Source organism: Herpailurus yagouaroundi, unplaced genomic scaffold (genome assembly GCF_014898765.1).
Source record: "Herpailurus yagouaroundi ecotype Mexico unplaced genomic scaffold, PumYag 198, whole genome shotgun sequence".
In the NCBI taxonomy this organism is placed as follows: domain Eukaryota; kingdom Metazoa; phylum Chordata; class Mammalia; order Carnivora; family Felidae; genus Herpailurus; species Herpailurus yagouaroundi.
Window position 1 is genome coordinate 29,300,503 of NW_024412429.1, and position 19,201 is coordinate 29,319,703.

The 19,201-nt window shown below is 42.6% G+C and overlaps 2 protein-coding genes across 5 annotated transcripts in view; both read left to right on the forward strand.

Annotated features, from left to right (window-relative positions):
• The window catches only part of MAP3K5 (mitogen-activated protein kinase kinase kinase 5), a 207,607-nt gene extending 194,645 nt beyond the window's left edge, over nt 1-12,962 (forward strand). For both annotated transcript variants that reach the window (XM_040449077.1, XM_040449078.1), the window contains exons 26-30: nt 2,016-2,259; nt 8,182-8,294; nt 9,275-9,387; nt 11,228-11,304; nt 12,208-12,962. In XM_040449077.1, coding sequence (XP_040305011.1) covers nt 2,016-2,259; nt 8,182-8,294; nt 9,275-9,387; nt 11,228-11,304; nt 12,208-12,268 — 608 coding nt within the window. In that variant the 3' untranslated portion in view covers nt 12,269-12,962. The remainder of the gene's footprint in view (nt 1-2,015; nt 2,260-8,181; nt 8,295-9,274; nt 9,388-11,227; nt 11,305-12,207) is intronic.
• Nucleotides 12,963-19,003: 6,041 nt separating this feature from the next.
• Nucleotides 19,004-19,201, forward strand: part of MAP7 (microtubule associated protein 7) — a 178,942-nt gene continuing 178,744 nt past the window's right edge. For all 3 annotated transcript variants that reach the window (XM_040449082.1, XM_040449088.1, XM_040449092.1), the window contains exon 1: nt 19,004-19,094. In XM_040449082.1, coding sequence (XP_040305016.1) covers nt 19,028-19,094 — 67 coding nt within the window. In that variant the 5' untranslated portion in view covers nt 19,004-19,027. The remainder of the gene's footprint in view (nt 19,095-19,201) is intronic.

The following is a 19,201-nucleotide window of genomic DNA, read 5'->3' on the forward strand; positions in this document are numbered from 1 at the left end:
ACTCTTCCATTCTGCCAACATTTTTTGAGAGGCTAATATGTCCTAACCCCTGTACTGGGTTCTGGGTTTACAAAAGTAAAACACCTGATTTTGAGGCCCTCCCACTCTAGATGAATTAGGAAATGGAATTTTGGAAAGAGAAAAGAGATGATGCAGAAAGCAGAGTAGAGGTGGGGGCTTGGTGAACCTTCCGAGATAAAGGGCAGGATGTGAGGAAGTTAGAACCCTTGTGTACTGGTAGTGAGATTATAAAATGGTGCAGCCAGTATGGAAAACAGCATAATAGCTCCTCAGAAAATTTAAAACTGGACTTACCATACAATCCAGGAATTCCTCTTCTGGATATATATCCAAAGAAGAAATTGAAAGCAGGATCTCAAAGAGGTATTTGCACCCCCACATTCATAAAAGCGTTATTTACAATAAACCAAGATGGGAGCAACACAAGTGTCCGCTGACGAATGGATAAACAAAATGTGGTATATACGTGCAATGGAATATTATTCAGCCTGAAAAGGGAAGGAAATTCTGACACGTGTTGCAACATGGATGAATCCTAAGGACATTATGCTAAGTGAAGTAATAAGCCAGTCTCAAAAAGACAATTACTGAATGATTCTACTTGCATGAGGCACCTAGAGTAGTCCAACTCATGGAAACAGAAAGTAGAATGGCGGTTGCCAAAGACAATGGGGGAGGGGAAATGGGGAGTTGGTGTTTCATAGGTATAGAGTTTCAGTTTTGCAAGATGAAACTTATAAAAAGTTTGCAACTTTAAAACCAGTTCTCAATAGTGGTTGAGCAACAATACAAATATACTTAACAATATTGAACTGTGTACTTAGAAATGGTGAAAATGGTAAATTTTAGGCTTTTTTTTTTTTTTTTTTTTTTTACTACAGTGAAAATTTAAAAAATAAATAAATAAACAGAGAGATAAAGGAAGTCAGAGCTACATAAGCCTGGCCCCTGAGGAAGGGCACTCTGATTTTTGTTATGGGCAAGAGATGAGGTGTTTTTTTAGACTGTTGAATCTGCAGTGCTGGCTTCCCAGCAAGAATATGTAGGAGGTATCGGATGTAACAGGATCGGGGCTGGAAATATAGTTTGTTATCCACACGTTACAAATACTTAACTCTAATAGATTTGAATGAGGTCAGCTATGGAGAGTAAGAAATATAAAAAAAGTGAAGGGTAGAATTCCAGGTTCCAGGTTCTAGGTTCCAGATGGTAGATAGAAAAAGATCTGAAGAAAAGACACAGCAGCCAGAGATTTAGAGGAAAATACCTTCCACAGGTCCAGTAAAGTAAGGAAAGAAAAGTTACCTGGAGGATTTGTTACCCAGTCAGCCTTTGGTCGCCTTGCCCTGGTGGCTGCATTGGTGGTGGGAAGGGATCTTCTGTTCCTCCCCTTGGAGCCATCTCCCCACACAGGAGCTCTTGACCTGTGGTTCATGGACTCTCTGGAGCCCGTGGCAAATGGACTCAGGATATCTAGGCAAAATGTTGTATGAATGTACTTTTCTTCTGCAGAGAATCTCCATGGCTTTCATCATATTCTTGGTGGGTTCTGTGATCCAATAAAAGCTCCATGTGCCATCATAGCATGTGGAGTCAAGATCCTGCTACCCTGATTTCACTTAGATTATGAATGTCGTAGTTAATAGTTGCCAGATATTACATAATCTAAAAAATGAATTTCACTTGCATAAACAAATGTTTATGTTAACAGGTTTTTACATAATTGCCTTTCCGATTTTAGCATTTTCCCACATATCTTATGTGCAGTGTGATCATTTTTCTTCTGTGTGAATTAGATCATTCTGAGTTAATACATCGTGTGAATTTTGCCGATTCGCTGGGAAAGAAAGCATAAATTAACGCACAAAAATCCATCCCTACTTTTGGAAAAGCATTTTGGAATCCATATTGATAGCAGGGGAGAGGACATTCATGTCTTAGGAAATGAATTAGTCATATTTTATTAACACTGTTGTTGATATTACGCCTCACAGAACTGAGGCCACATTTCAGCCTCGCATCTGAGAGTGATACCGCGGATCAAGAAGACTTGGATGCGGAAGATGAGCGTGAGGAACAGCCTTCAAACCAAACCGTCCAAAGACCTCATGCTGTCATTGAAGATGCCGTGGCTACCTCAGGGGTGAGCACGCTCAGTTCTACTGTATCCCATGACTCCCAAAATGCTCACCGATCACTCAATGTGCAGCTTGGAAGGATGAAAATAGAAACTAATAGGTAAGTCCTATTTTCACCTGAGTGTGGCTTTCTTTTCCCTTACTCTTATGTAAGTGCATTTAGGTTTTCTTTACAGTTTGGTCCACAGAGAATACAAAATAGGATTCCTTTGTCCCATTCACGTAAACTTGGCTTGATACCTTTCTTGATCAAACAAGAGCGGTTTGTCGTAGTCTCCTTAATCAAAATCATTTTCTGCTTATTCTACCAATTCAAGCCTTATTCAGCACCATTCCTTTGATTACTGATTTATCTCCAAGTACACTGAGATTTTCACAATAGTTGGAACTTTAGAGACTATCTTGGACACAGAATCAGAGCAGCATGTATCATCCAAGAGAGACAGCTGAAAGACAGAAAGTCCATGTTCTTGAAAGCCTGTGATTTGGAATATCCAGTTCTTTTAGGAGAGGAAGATGTCTGCTTTTGAACAGATACATTTAATGGTGCTAAAGCTTTGCATTTCAGAACCTTGAAAGAATGAGCAGTTGATTGCATTTAGGATTCTGTTTCATTTGGAATATGCTGTGTCATATCTGGACTTTAATTTTTCTTTGAGAATTTGGTAATATAGAATCCACATGTTAAGGTGATTAAGTGAAGAGTAAATATTTCCTGTTCTTCACAGATGTTGGCACAGTTCAGGGGCTGAGTCTATGATTTATAGCTTCCTGGTGCTGGCTACGGTTGACAATGTGGGCAACTGACTTTCTGACTCTGGGTTTACAGTTTATAGTAAAAACCTTTTTTGGGGGGGGGGGCGTGAATCAATAGAAGTTCAAATATTTAGTTGAAAATCTTAGTTGTTCACCAGGGACATAAACATATTTTATTTCTAGTTTTGAGTTTTAAGTTTTTACAGTTAAGCTTGAATACCAAGCTTAGTACGAATAGTAAAGCTCATCCTATACTCAGAAACGGAAATTTTGGTTGCGTGACTAAGTAAATCCATATGTATCATCTATGGTTTGCATAGAGCGAAATCTTTCTGAAAAAAGGGAAATTTTCTCCCTGACTTCCAGATCTTAATCTTGTCCTCTGAAACCCAGCTCTTACTGGGCATCATTACTACTTTAGTGGAAGAATTTGAATCTTTTCCCCTCTGAGACTTCCTTCAAAATCCTTAGTGTCCTTCATTTCCTCCTCTTGTCAGATAGCACCCCAATCACGACACTGCGTCCATTAGAGTAGGTGTTAACTTTAGTCATGTTTCTTTTTAGTTTATCCTCTGTGGTCCGATCCTGAATGAGCTGTTGTTAATACCCCTCTCTGATCTCTGGAGGAGGAATGTTCGCTCCTTACTGTTCTGGACCATCCCCAACTCCTCCTCCACCCATGGTCAGAATTATACATGCAATAAAGCTACATTATTTACCAGTAAGCTGGTGTATTTGCTTCTCTGGCCCTAAAACCTTCTGTCTATATACCCTGGCTTATGTCAATAGAACCTGCCTGTCCTGAATGCAGCCTTTTCCTTCTCTCCTTAGACGACGAGAGTTCTCCTGGCTTACACCCTGTCCATGTCCTCTGTCTGCCATATTTGCACCATGCCATCCACGGCCCCTCAGGGCTGCTTTTCTGAGGGGAGCAGCTGGCTGAGGGCCTGCCTGCCACGTGTTCCCATCTCTGCTGAAAAGGCTACAATTTGCCCTGTTTCTTCATTGCATTAGGAGCATGGTTGCCTTTTCACAACAGCCCACACAGTTCTCTATGTATTTACACTTACATCTGTGAAATCTATAGGATTATGAGCCTCCTTTTTCTGTTTCTAGTAATATCACCTCATGCATGAAAAAAAAAAGGGCAGCTGTTCTAGTACTAAGCAGTGGAAACGAGAGACTGATCACGTCTGTAATTTTTAGTTGAAGATCACTTGGTCTATAGAGGTCCATCTGTTGCCAAATAAACTTAGAGGAAATGTTAGATTTAGGAAATGTTAGATTTAGTGTTTTAGAAAGGTTGTGGCCCTCACGTTAGAAATCTTAAGCTTATCTACCCTATGACCCAGCAATAGCACTGCTGGGAATTTACCCAAGGGATACAGGAGTGCTGATGCATAGGGGCACTTGTACCCCAATGTTCATAGCAGCACTTTCAACAATAGCCAAATTACGGAAAGAGCCTAAATGTCCATCAACTGATGAGTGGATAAAGAAGCTGTGGTTTATATACACAATGGAATACTACTTGGCAATGAGAAAGAATGAAGTATGGCCTTTTGTAGTAATGTGGGTGGAACTGGAGAGTGTTATGCTAAGTGAAATAAGCCATACAGAGAAAGACAGATACCATATGTTTTCACTCTTATGTGGATCCTGAGAAGCTTAACAGAAGACCATGGGGGAGGGGAAGGGGGAAAAAAGAAGTTAGGGAGGGAGGCAAACCATAAGAGACTCTTAAAAACGGAGAATAAACTGAGGGTTGATGGGGGGTGGGAGGGAGGGGAAAGTGGGTGATGGGCTTTGAGGAGGGCACCTGTTGGGAGGAGCACTGGGTGTTGTATGGAAACCAATTTGACAATAAATTTCATATTAAAAAAAAAAGAAATCTTAAGCTTATATTTAGGACAATCACTGATCAAAGTAAATCAGGTTTATCCAGCTCTTGATCATTAGATCACCGATAATAATACCAAATGGAGAAAATAACAGGATGGCTTTAGAATGCATATTTTACTTATATTTCCCTATATGTTTACATAAAATGTTCTGGAAATAATTCACGTGATGGCAATTATTGGGACAGTAATGCAGGACAATAACGCAGAGTTAGCTAAAATTTAACTCAGCCAGAGCTGACTGTTTATCTAGGACACGATTCCAGAATTACCCACCCCCACCCAACTGAGTTAAAAAATCAACCTCAGGGCAGATGGCTTTACCAAGCTTTTCTAGAACAGAGGGGCAGGCAATTGCCTTAATTTTGCAGAACTTCCCTGTTAACTTGTAGGCAAAGGAAAAATAAAACTGATGGCCTAGGTTGGATATGTTCTTAAATAATTTTTGAGAGCTGGATTTGGGACAAATGAAGTGGCCTGTCAGTGCCCTTCTTCCAATGTTAGGTTCTGGCTTTTAAAGGTAAAACTAAAATATCTAGTCCAGACACACATAGGTTAAATTCTAGAAAAAGTCACTGTGTGCTTAAAAAACAAAAACAAAAACAAAAACAACGGAATATTCATCACTATTCCATACATGTAAATTAGCAAGGAAGACAAAACCAACAAATTGCCCACTTAAAAATTCGTGCTGAGCTTGCTATCCATTTCTTCGAATTTGCCTCTTGCTGGCGTAGATAAAACTCTCCCTTGAGCCTCTGCTTTCCTCTCGATTTCGCTTCCTACTGCTCAGTCCACCTGATTGTGTGCAGCTTACTCCGCAGTTGTCTTTTTTTTTTTAATTTTTTTAATGTTTATGTATTTTTGAGAGAGAGAAAGTGCGTGCGCGCTAGTGGGGGAGGGGCAGACAGAGAGGGAGACAGAATGTGAAGCAGGCTCCAGGGTGGGTGTTGTCAGTACAGAGCCTGATGCAGGACTCGAACTCATGAACCGCAAGATCATGACCTGAAGTCAGACACTTCCCCAACTGAGCCACCCAGGCGCCCCTCCGCAGTTGTCTTTAAACAGCCAGTCTTCCTCAAACCACCTTCTTCGGCTGCCTGTCAAGAGTTTTCCTTTTTGTCCCACTTCTTCTGCCTAATGCTACCCTGATCCTTTCTCCCAAGGACCTCACATCTGTGTCCTGTGGGAAAGGAGAAGGAACCCCTCGTGAGCCCTGGAGGGCTCTTTTCCCAGGGCCTGAGGCTGCAGGAGGAAACAGCATCGCCCTCTCTGCCAGCCAGGCACTGCCCTTGGCCTGTTAGCTACTGCTGTCTCATTTAACGTTCACAGTAACTCTTAAGGGAAGTTTTACTTTTCCTTTTCACAGATGAGAAAACTGAAGCCGAGGGGCGCTCAGTAATTTGTCAAAGTTCACACAGGAAAGGTGTGGCTGAGCCAGGATTCCAGCTCGGGGCTGACTTTCAGTTGGGCCTGTGTTGCCTTCAGAGCATGTCAGCTGAAGCAGAAACAAACTTTTGGACCGGCATCTGGTCCTGACTTCAGTCTCTCCTTACCCAGAAAACAAAACAAATAGTCTGCTAAGAGCTGTAGGGTACACGACAATTTATCCTGATGATCTTATGAATAACTATGTACCTTAACTTTCTGGAATTCTGAATCCTAGTTACCCAAAGGTAGTTTCCTAAAAAATCAGAGCATCTCTTGGGGCGCCTGGGTGGCGCAGTCGGTTAAGCGTCCGACTTCAGCCAGGTCACGATCTCGCGGTCCGTGAGTTCGAGCCCCGCGTCGGGCTCTGGGCTGATGGCTCAGAGCCTGGAGCCTGTTTCCGATTCTGTGTCTCCCTCTCTCTCTGCCCCTCCCCCGTTCATGCTCTGTCTCTCTCTGTCCCAAAAATAAATAAACGTTGAAAAAAAAAATTAAAAAAAAAAAAATCAGAGCATCTCCCTTCCTAACTTGGAATTTTTTTTCAGAGAACGGTGTTAGAAATGGTGAGCAGGTGTCCACGTAGCTCTCCACTGCACATTGAACGTTTCATGGGCAAAACTATGGCATCAGTAATATGTTTCTCTTTGTTTCTTTGGAGAATGTATCATCGGGTGTCAACTAAGAACCGAATGTACCAGGAACACAGCTATCCCTTTACCCGTCACCAGCCTCCTTGGGAGGCAGAGGAAGGACAGGAATGCCTACAACAATCCTAGCAACAACCGTTAACATTTACTGAGTAGTTGTTATATGCCAGGTACTATAGGTGATCTCATCTATAGTTTAGTTCTCACATTTTCCCTGTTAAAAAAAAATGACTGTCCTTCTGCTTTGCATTGATTATTAATATCGTCCATCATCTTTTTTTTATGTCATACATGTAAAATATAGGTGTGTTAATATTATATATTTTTTATTTTACTTTATATATCTATTTGTTTGCCATTTATGGTCATAAAAGGAAACAATAAAACATCTCTGAAGATTTTGGCAGTCAGGGTGGAGATTTTGAATTCTTGACTGGAAGTGCAAGTCTTCTAGAACTTTGCTACTTTAACATGAGGGTGGGGGAGGGGTGATCTGTGGCCAAGCAACAGGAGTGTCACCTGGGACCTCATTAGAAATGCAGAATCTGGGGGCGCCTGGGTGGCTCAGTCGGTTAAGCGGCCGACTTCGGCTCAGGTCATGATCTCGGGGTCCGTGAGTTCGAGCCCCGCGTTGGGCTGTGTGCTGACAGCTCAGAGCCTGGAGCCTGTTTCAGATTCTGTGTCTCCCTCTCTCTGACCCTCCCCCATTCATGCTTTGTCTCTCTCTGTCTCAAAAATAAATAAACGTTAAAAAAAAAATTAAAAAAAAAAAAAGAAATGCAGAATCTGAGGGCACCTGACTGGCTCAGTCAAGAGCATGCAACTCTTAATCTCCAGGTCATGAGTTTGAGCCCTACGCTGAGTGTAGAGGTTACTAAAAAAATAAATAAGCCTAAAAAAAAAATGCAGAATCTCAGACCTACCCCAAGAACTACTGGAACAGGATCTGCATTTCAATAAAATCCCAGGGGTGTCTGTGTTCCTTATAGCTTGAAAAGCCCATATCTAGATCTAGAAGGTCACTCTGGCTACTCCAGCTTTATTATCCTGTCAACTGATAGAATTTTCTCTTTCATGGGGTGCCTGGGTGGCTCAGTCGGTTACGTGTCTGACTTCAGCTCAGGTCATGATCTCACGGTTCACGAGTTTGAGCCCCGCGTCCAGCTCTGTGCTGACACTCAGAGCCTGGAGCCTGCTTCGCTTCTCTCCTGCGCATGCTCTCTCTCCCTCTCAAAAATAAATAAATGTTAACAAATTAAAAATATATATATATATAATTTTATTTTTCAGATTACTGGAAGAATTGGTTCAGAAAGAGAAAGAATTACAAGCACTCCTTCATCAAGCTATTGAAGAAAAAGACCATGAAATTAAACACCTGAAGCTTAAGTCCCAACCAATAGGTGAATAACAGAAAATGTAAAGTCACCCCGTTATACCAGGCGGCCACAAAAAGCTGAGAAAGCCAATGGGCAGTTTTATTTCATGGCTTAATTGGCACCTGTCACTTGTACCACAGCTACAAGCAGAAATTGCTTTTTAAAAATGTCCAACTCTTAATTGTAGCAAACTGTAACTTTGATATGCCTTAATTTCAAATAATGATTCGTGGTCATGTTTTCCTGAGATTATTTGAGGTAAATAGGGCTCTCTGCTTCTTTGGTCTTTATTTCTTTTTAAATTTTTTGCAATGAGATTACTAGAATAAAAATAATACTATTTTTGTCATTTTTGCATTTGTATCTTGTATATTCTATGCTTTTTTTTTTCCATATTGTTGCAAATAGTGAAAAAAGAGACCATTATGTAATTATGTGGTTCTCTACTAACTATGCTCATGTTTGTTGCATGAAAAACACACAGTACAATTTTGGTGCAATGAGTTTATTCTAAGAAAATAAACTTGATATGAAAGTATGAGGTGGGGTATCATTACATTATTGCTTCTGCCTCTCCATTTATTAGTAGTCTTTAAGAATTTGTTTACATTACCACATATCCTGCCAATCTCAATTCTATTATACTCTGAGCAAAATCTTTTATTTTTTTTATTTATTTTTTTTTTTTCAACGTTTATTTATTTTTGGAACAGAGAGAGACAGAGCATGAACGGGGGAGGGGCCGAGAGAGAGGGAGACACAGAATCGGAAACAGCCTCCAGGCTCTGAGCCATCAGCCCAGAGCCCGACGCGGGGCTCGAACTCACGGACCGCGAGATCGTGACCTGGCTGAAGTCGGATGCTTAACCGACTGCGCCACCCAGGCGCCCCATGAGCAAAATCTTTTAAAGTATTAATAAATGTCTCTTGAGTGGTGGGAGGGTCTCAGATGACCTCTGTTAAGAGCAGCTAAGAATGTCCCTCCCTTGCTAATTCTGTCCTAGATATTCCTGGAGTGCCTGTGTGTCACCGGGATTCTCTGGGCACAAATGCTGAAGAGTCTGAACTTGCTGAATGGCTGAGAGAAAAGGGAGCTGATGAAGACACTATAAGTCGGGTAAAGAAAACTGCCTGTGGGACAAGCTTTTCTTTTGCTTCACAATGTTGAATGCCTACCGCGTGCGAGGCATGGGGCATGAACCCTGGTGAGCAACTCAGGCCCAGGCCTGCCCTCCTGCGGCTTACAGGCTAGCATCCGCAGATGGAAATCAAATAATTCCACAGATAAAGCGTAAGGATACCCTGGTAAACTCTATGCAGGAAAGGTTATCAGGAGTTAGGAGACAGAGAGAGGGAGAGGTTGAGAAATGTTCTCTTAGGAGGTGATGAATGAGCTCAAAGTCTAAAGGAGTATGTAGGAAGAAACCAGGCTGTCTGTATGTATATTGGGGGAGGGGCAGGTGAGAAGGGAAAATCTTTCAGGGGTAGGCACACAGTATGTGCAAAGACAGGGAGGCGGGCAAAAGCTCTGTGGTCTAGGACCCCTAAGGGTTTTTATAATTTTGAATTGAAAATAAGGACGAATGGAAAAATCAAGACAAAACTAAAATCTTCAAGTTTCTAATTCTCTCTTTTGTTTAACTTTTTAATTCTCTTGCAACATTGTTAGACTCTGCCGGGCAGTAGCTCTATATTGATGCTTAATAAAATAAATCTAGGCAGTCAACCTGTGTCAGGAACAAACACTTCCCTCTAAACCATATTATATCTATAATAACCTAATTCCCGTCTGCTCCTTACAGACTTTGGTAATCAGCATGAATAGCACTTACATTTTAAGATTACATACATGTATATACACATACACACAGACATACACGTATATGCACATACACACAATAAGAAGTTATATTTTTTATAGAAAGGGCCCCAATACAATATTACATTAAAACTTTAGCTTTCTAGGGGCGCCTGGGTGGCGCAGTCGGTTAAGCGTCCGACTTCAGCCAGGTCACGATCTCACGGTCCGTGAGTTCGAGCCCCGCGTCAGGCTCTGGGCTGATGGCTCAGAGCCTGGAGCCTGTTTCCGATTCTGTGTCTCCCTCTCTCTCTGACCCTCCCCCGTTCATGCTCTGTCTCTCTCTGTCCCAAAAAAAATTAAAAAAGGTTGAAAAAAAAAATTAAAAAAAAAAAACTTTAGCTTTCTATTTAATTTTTTTAAATAACTAAGAATAAAGATATCTTTTCTCTTTACTTGATAATTTATTGATTTACCAGATAAAATTTAGAGTTTCCTTAGAAATCTGCATTGAACAAGCTACTGCTAAATAAATTTAAATAACTCTCTTGCTTCTGGGGAATCATGCGTCCACTCAAGTTGTCCAAAATATTTATTCCTGGAGCTAAAACTCAAATCACAATTAAGGAGTAGTAACTGATGATCCACTAAATCATTGCCCACCTTTTTAAATTAAAAATTAAAGCTTCAGTTTAAATTCAGGACTCTGATTATATAGTAATTATTAGAAAATACCTTTTATTAGCTGTGAAAAATAAGTTCAGAAATTAAGTATAAACAATACCTTTCCAGGAACACTTTTTATCCACTTGAGAAAAATAAACACAGCAACAAACCTCTAAAATACAAACCTTCTCTTATAAGCAGCAGATGTAATTACAAATGAGTTTTATCTACTCATTAAAAGGCCATCCAAAATTGTGTTGCATTTAATCTTTACGCACTCGGAAGTCATACTGATGTATTTCTTTGTAATTATTTTATAACGGGGTGGGGCAGTACTCTTCCCTAATAATTCCAGAAGATTATGTTTTTTAGTAGATTCCCTTTTAGGTTTACTTTTAAATGATTGCCAATGTCTATATTATGGATAGAGTTTACTATTTATTAAAGGTGTGCAAAACATCTGACATTTGTGCATATTCTACCTTCTCCACAGTTTCTGGCTGAGGATTATTCACTAGAGGATGTTCTCTACTATGTTACACGTGATGATTTAAAATGCCTGAGACTAAGGTACCACTTCTCTATTCTTTTTTCATAATGGAGAAAGTGCCCTGGGCAGGGAAGTCTGGGCTCCTGTCCCTGCTGGGCCCCTGGCCAGCTCTAACCAGCTGAGGGAACTTGAGCTCCACTCTCCGGTTCTCACCTTCTCCGGGTAAACTGTGTCCATTGGACCAGGCTCTTACTGGGCACTCTTATAACCAGTATTTCTATATTAGTAAATGCAAATCAACTAAAAGAATTTCTTGATAATACAGCAGACTGAGACCATGAGGTTCTTTTAAATCTGCCTTTAACAAATGCTCTAATTTAGTTCGTGATTGTGCCATACCTATTAGAAATATTAGGATAGGTGCTGATTGGCCATCCACATGCCCTGTATAACCTGATAGGGTTTCTTAGGATAGTTTTTTCTGTCAGGCCAAGCATATGCGTAAAGACGCATTCCAGGACTGCTAGAAATCTAAAATGATGCTTTGGGATGGGGCGCCTGGGTGGCTCAGTCGGTTCAGTGTCTCACTTTAGCTCAGGTCATAATCTCACGGCTCGTAGGTTCAAGCCCTACAGTGGGCTCTGTGCTGACAGCTTGGAGACTGGAGCCTGCTTCAGATTCTGTGTCTCCCTTTCTCTCTCTGCCCCTCCCCAGCTCTCGCTCTCTCTCTCTCTCAAAAATAAACATTAAAAATTTTTAAAAATAAAATGATGCCTTAGGACCTGCTAGTTTGTGGAGGCGGAAAGGAAAGGCACGTAGGGCTGACGAGAAAATAGGCACAAAAAGAATGCACGATGACTGGTAAGACTTTGGATCTTCATGTTCTGATCAGAACAGCTAGAGGCTAAGAATCACTATTCTGTATCAAGGGCAGTCTTCCAAATAGGGTGTCGTCTTCATCATGTCCTTGTGTCTCTAACCAGGGGAGGAATACTCTGCACGCTGTGGAAGGCCATCACTGACTTTCGAGACAAACAGACTTGACCGTCGCTCAGTTTGTTTCCAACCTTCCGTGGAGACTCCAGCAATACGGAACGGATCTTCTTGGGGGAGGGAGAGGAGAAAGAAGGCTGCACTTTAAATCCAGTATTTGTTTACTCGTGTTAAAAAAGAAAAAAAAGACAAAATACACTGAACTGCTTCTATTTCTAGAATTCATAAGGACTCTTTGTAAGGACTCTCCAAAAATAATCCTACACATTAGGATGCTGAGGACTATTTTAGTCTAAACATTTTTATGGAGATATTTTTAACTTGGCACCTGTTGCACCTCAGCCCAATGTTTATTTCACACGAAACAGAACATTTCATGGGATTGTGCATCACTGGAACAAAACCAAAATGTGACCATGACTTTGTAGGCTTATGTGTGTTTGTAAGATACTCTGAGTAGAAATGCATAATTTCAATTATTGTATAAAGTTTATGTGTTTTTTTTAAGTGTGCAGAATCTGAAAGCAATGGTTTTTACTTACCTATATCTGTATTAATTGTAATATCGACTATATTTTGTAATTTAAGTTTCTGGCCCCTAGTACATTCGAGTCGTTTATGTACTACTGAACTGTACCAGTTGCACATGCCTGAACCATAGTAATGTTAGCTTGTTCTAAAGCTATCCATTGTGTCATATTTACTCTAGTAAATAAAAAAGACTCTTCACACACTGTTTGATAAATTCTAAGGAATTCTTATTTTGTTTTGACAAACTAGACAAACCGCTGTGTCAAATTTCTGGTTGTTTCCCCTGCTCTGATATTAAATAGACTCTGTCTTCTGTTCAGGTAATCAAAGAATAAAATTGATATGCAAGTTGTCTCTCAGGGCCACAGGGTGGTAAGAGAGAGGAGGAAGACAAAAAGAATTTATATAAAAGAAAGTCCCTGTGTCTTTCTCAAGGCTCCAGGTTCTCTTGAATGACTATTGTATACCTCAGAGGGTCTGCAGATAGCATCCCAGGGAAGAACACCCTGCATTTTCTGTCTCCTTAGTTTTAGTTCTCCTATTTCAGGGAACTGTTCCTATTTTAAGGTGAATATTCCATTTTCTTAGCCTGCCCATATTAACAGGGTGAAGTCTGAAACTCCTAGATAGATGGATGAGATAAACACACTTCTTAGATACAGAGGAACCTACCTGTTTATTCTGCAAGATAGAAATAACATAGGGCTTCACGTATCATGACTTGACCCATACATATATAACGGTCTTTGATAAAACAAGAGTCATCTTTATTTCTATGTGAAAATCAAGGTCCAATGTGTCTTATATTGCATTAGACTGCACAGAAAGTTCTCACCGTTATTTTCTCATTTGATACTTGTAACAGCATAGCTGCATCTTTTTTTACAGCCTAATCCCAAGGACAGATAGTTGCCTCTTGTATCCTGTGGGGAAATTTCAAAGGAGGGGAGATATGTATATAGCATCAAGCTACTCATCTTCAACCAATTCTTTATCGATATGGTCTTTCCTTGGTATCTTCCTCCCACCCTGTTTTTGTGGGCAAGTGTTCCTCTATCCCTACATGGTTCATAAGACATTCCTAGGCCAACATCCTTAGGTTTTTGTCAGAATTTTGGGCCTCGGTCACAAAAGAAGGCAGTTCCACTATGGCCCAAGTTTCATTAAAGGTTTCACTTGAAAGGCATTTGGCATCAATCTGGGCCAGTGATTCTCAACCCAGCTTCACAATAAAATGACTGGGATGCTTTTTTTTTTTTTTTTTTTTTTAAATTTTTTTTTTCAACGTTTATTTATTTTTGGGACAGAGAGAGACAGAGCATGAACAGGGGAGGGGCAGAGAGACAGGAAGACACAGAATCGGAAGCAGGCTCCAGGCTCTGAGCCATCAGCCCAGAGCCTGACGCGGGGCTCGAACTCACGGACCGCGAGATCGTGACCTGGCTGAAGTCGGACGCTTAACCGACTGCGCCACCCAGGCGCCCCTGGGATGCTTTTTTAAAAACACTGATGCCACCACCACAGACAGACTGTTTTTATTGATCTGCGTAAGGCCCGCAGATCCTTTAAAAAAGCTCTGCAAAATGATTTAACACTACCACATCCCACCTCCTTACTCCAAGAGACACCTGGAGAGAGAAATGGAAGAGCCTCTTTCCACAGAGGTGGTAGTAAGATGGTTACGATTCATCGTTCATGTAACGTAGCAGGAGGCTAGACACGTAGGCCTGGAGCACAATCATCACTTACCTTTGACCTTGGGCAAATTAACTCTCCGAGACTCATCTTCCTCATTTGAAATAGGGAAAATAATGTACCTTCCTCATAGGGTTTGTAAGATTTAAATAGTGCAGGTAAGGGGCGCCTGGGTGGCGCAGTCGGTTAAGCGTCCGACTTCAGCCAGGTCACGATCTTGCGGTCCGTGAGTTCGAGCCCCGCGTCGGGCTCTGGGCTGACGGCTCAGAGCCTGGAGCCTGTTTCCAATTCTGTGTCTCCCTCTCTCTCTGCCCCTCCCCCGTTCATGCTCTGTCTCTCTCTATCCCAAAAATAAATAAACGTTGAAAAAAAAAAATTAAATAGTGCAGGTAAGATGCTTCGTGTAATGCCTAGCAGAGAGTAAGCAATCAGAAGCTGCCTGCTGCTGTTATTTCTTATCATTCGTTCAAAAGTATTTATTAAATACTTATTGGGTACTACATACTGGGGTGCATGAACAAGACACAGTTCTTGCCCTGTGGAGTTCACTGTCAGAAGTGGAACACGTAAAACAAAACAACCAGCACACATAGTAAGTACTATAGTTACATCTGACTGCCAAGGGGTGGGGTGGGGGTGGGGCCAAGAAAAGCTTTCCAGAGAAGTGAGACCCAGAGCTGTGCCTGGAACGATGGTTTGTAACTGAACAGTTATGCATGGGTGGTGGTAGTCTCATACAAGAAATAAAACCAGAATTTGTTGGGAAAAGTAGATCCCATGTTTCTTTTGAACCATATTTTGATCTCTTGCTCCAAGTTCTGTCATTGCACATTTTGTTTCATTCATTCCTAAGCCATTCCATAAAACAGTCTGGCAAGGAGGAATTATTTAAACCACTGGAATGCCTACTATGTGTGAGGCAATGTAGCAGCAGCAGGAGGAGAGATCTACATGATGCCTATCAAGTTCAGAACGCATGCAGCATGCATTGTGTCATCAAGGACATCTGCAATTTGTAAACAAATAAAATAATTCGTGGCTCCAGACATTAGAAACACCCTATAGAGAAACAGAAGACAAAGTCCTTGCCACCAAGTAATTCATATCAGATCGAAGAGACAAATTTGCAATAACAAATCACACTTAGTCCATGTTAAAGGGTAGATGAATGCAAGCACACAAAAACCTGGAGACCTTCAGAGGACAAGCTGACCAGGAGCCAGGGCAGGTGGAACGGGCTTTACTGAAGAGGGACACCTCAACCTGGGCGTTGGAAAGAAGGAATTCAGTAAGTCAGGACCAGGGAAGTCAATCGGGGTAGAAAGTTCAAGGAACAAAGGCTGGAAGCAGGGATTTGCAAGATGTTCCAGAGAAAGCGAACAACTTTTATATTACGTTAGAGCACACCAAAATTTTAACTCCTCTTAATTTATACTTGGCTGGAAATATGAGTTCTAGAAATATAAAGTGGAAGGGGAGAGCTCAGGGTGATGATGGGGATGATGGTCAGGAAAGGAAGTGGAGTCGGTATTTAATTACGTAGAAATGGGAGGGGCGTCTGGGTGGCTCACTAGGTTAAGCATCCATCCGACTTTGGCTCAGGTCATGATCTCATGGTCCATGAGTTCAAGCCCCATGTTGGGCTCTGTGCTGAGAGCTCGGAGCCTGGAGCCTACTCCGCATTCTGTGTCTCCCTCTCTCTTTCTGTCTCTGCCCCTCTCCTGGAAGATGAATCCAGTGAAGGTGTGTTGGGGTAATTAGAACAGAAATTGGACAGAGAATTTCAGAGATTGTTTTAGATGTGAATGAAGGTCTAGTAGCAGTTAGAGCAGTAGGAATTGAGAGCGTGGAATTAAAACCATACATTCACAAGTTTTGGGAACTATGATTTGGGCAGTGATGACAAGGGAGAGGGAAGAATAGATTGAAGCTATGTCAGTAAGAGAAGAATTCAAAAACAGGTAAGTTTGAAGGGGAGCTTATTTGAGGCGATGAATCAATGGCAGAGCATTATGACAGAAATGTGCAGAGACCATTGAGAATGTATTGCTGGAAGTCAAGACTGAGGTTAAGGGTATATATTCTGGATGTAAGAGTCACCTTGATGGAGATCATAGTAAATGAGGGCTATGAGAGATAGAAAGGTTATGGCCTAAAATGTTGGGAAAAGGAAGGTTTGTGGATGGTTTGGGAGGAATGAGGAATTTCAATCCGCAACGGAGGCAAAAGGACTGGTCACAGAGGAATGAGAAAAACCAGCCAGTGGTGTAAGCCAAACAGGAAGACAATCAGGGGATCTAGTGCAGCAGAAAGTATAGGGGAATGATGGATTAAAAAATAATAGGTAAATTTGATTTTGTGACCTGGAAAGGTTTTATAGACAGGCAAGAAAGGCTTACAAAGCAGGTTGAACAATGATAATAAGACAGTGGCACCAGAGTCCACACATTTATTATCTTTGGTGAACAGAATGTAGGACAATAGATTTGCGAGGGTGGGATGTCAAGGAAAAGAAATTTCCAGAATCAAAGAGCCCTAAATGTACTTGTTGGGTTCAAGCCCCTGAACAGAGTGGCATTTTAGGAGTAGGGAGAAGGGAGGGAGGAGGTTTCCAAGGAGAAAGGAGGGGGGATGGGTGGCATTAGGAGGTCTGGCTCCTCCCCTGGAAAGGGGAACCTTGATTATTCCAAGAGATTCTGAGATGGGTGTTGAGACTCAAGACAGATGGCTTCTCTATTCTAAGTAAAGTACAGCACAAAGTACAACGTGGTGGTGTGTGACATTTAACAGATGTCATCCCTTACTGCATTTTCATGCAGCAGACCACCCTGTTACAGACACCGCACTAAGTTTGAAACACATAGCGTATTCAGGGCCTAAGTGTAAGATTTGGGTGTGTTTCTTATAGCACTAATTTTTGTGTAACTGTGACAGACCGAAACATAAATTAACAAAAGAATGCACAGAGATAAGCACATATCCCAAATAAACAAAACCACACACACACACACACACACACACACACACACACACACCAATAAGTCTTGCCTCAGTGGGGAGGGAGGGGATAGGAGGTATATCAAAGAAAGAATTCACTGGCTTACTTGAGTAGGTAGTAAATCAATGGTCTTCCAGAGTTCAACTCTTTAGATTCAAGTAAGTATCTTTCTGATGTTCACAGGAAAGTGTCTCAAACTCTGATGACTTCGTGTAGTAAAAAATATCTTTGCTAAGATCCAAGCTGAGGTCTACCACTGCCTCCACCCACCTGGTACTTTATTTTTGTTGATTAGACATCTGGTAAGAGTTGTGTGAACATGATTTAGGAAGATCACATAGCTAAATGATCAGTAGAAATAAAGAAATGGCACTAAGGGAAAAATCCATAGTAATGGATCACTATGCCAGACCATGGCATCAGTGTCCCTTATGTAAGCAAAACCCCCACCTACCCGGAGAACCAGTAAACCAAATAAAAACAGGCTACTTCTGAGCTGAATGGTGGGTTTTTACCCAAGGATGGTGAGAACTGTCATTCTAGTAAGAACTCCAACACTGTTCCCAGACTCTCTTCGGCCTCCAATGGATTCTGCTGAAGTCCTTGAAAGGGATTTAAATTGCTGGGAACTTGCTGGTTATGTTCGACCAACAGAGACTGTACTGTGGGAGTGCATTTCTGTGCAGCCAGGCAGAACTGGTCGCTGCTCAATTTTGTTCCTTATGTTTCCATTTATGCAAGCTACTCCCCCGCCCCCACCCAGCATTTGGTTACTTATCCTTTATTTGCCTCATAGCGCAGAAATTGGTTTCTCCTCGGCTAATAATCTGTTTCTTTAAAAAAAAAAAAATGTTGTTGCCTTTTGCTTTTTTCCCTGGTCTTCCTGAGCAAGCCAGAAGTCACGCGGTAGTTATTACTCGGAAATCAAGAATAAGAAGCCACATCACTGTGCACAAGTATCCCTAAGTTGTGTGCCCTGGGGCTCATCAGATACAAAGGTCTGGTGAAAAGATAGTGGCGTCGTAAAAAGCAGATAGAAACCGGAACCGGCGTGGAATCTGGCCCGTGTACTTCGGCTTTCCACGTGGCATTATATTCTTGTAGTTGTCACCATGAGCTAAAGCCCCGGCGAAGTCAAAACTGAGCTTCAGACTTCAGAGGGGAACAGAGCGTCCAGCTGCCCTCGCCTCGCCTGGGCTGGTCCTCAGACCGTCGCAGTCGCGTGCGCCACTGAGTGTCGTCGACCCCCCTGCAGACCTCGAGGAGCCGGCAGCGGTCTCAGCAGCAGGCAGAAGCTCCGGGCCAGGTGCCTGGCTCCGGCCCGCCGCTCTCTCTGCGGACACCCAGTAGTGCCCGTCGGAGCGGCTGCCACGCCGCACCTGTCCGCGAGGGGGCGCGCCCGCGCGCCTGACCCAAGCCGCTCGTCGCGCGCCGGCTCCCGGTCCCTCCTCCCTCTGCTCTCCACCCTCCGCCCTCCCCAGACGGCGCTCACCTGTCTGGGCCGCGGGCCCGGGAGGCGGGGGGCCGGCGGGAGCGAGGCCGAGGAAGAGGGCGGAGCGGCTCTCCTGGCGCGTCATCGGAGCACCATGGCGGAGCTAGGAGCTGGCGGCGACAGCCACAGGGGCGGCGACGGCGCTGTGCGGAGCGAAACAGGTGACTGCACGGCGGGGGGCAGGCGAGGGTCCCGCGGGCGGGGGGCGGCCGGCGGGATGGGTGGGCGCGCGCCGGGCGCCGGCGGTCTCCTCCCCCTCCCGGCCGCT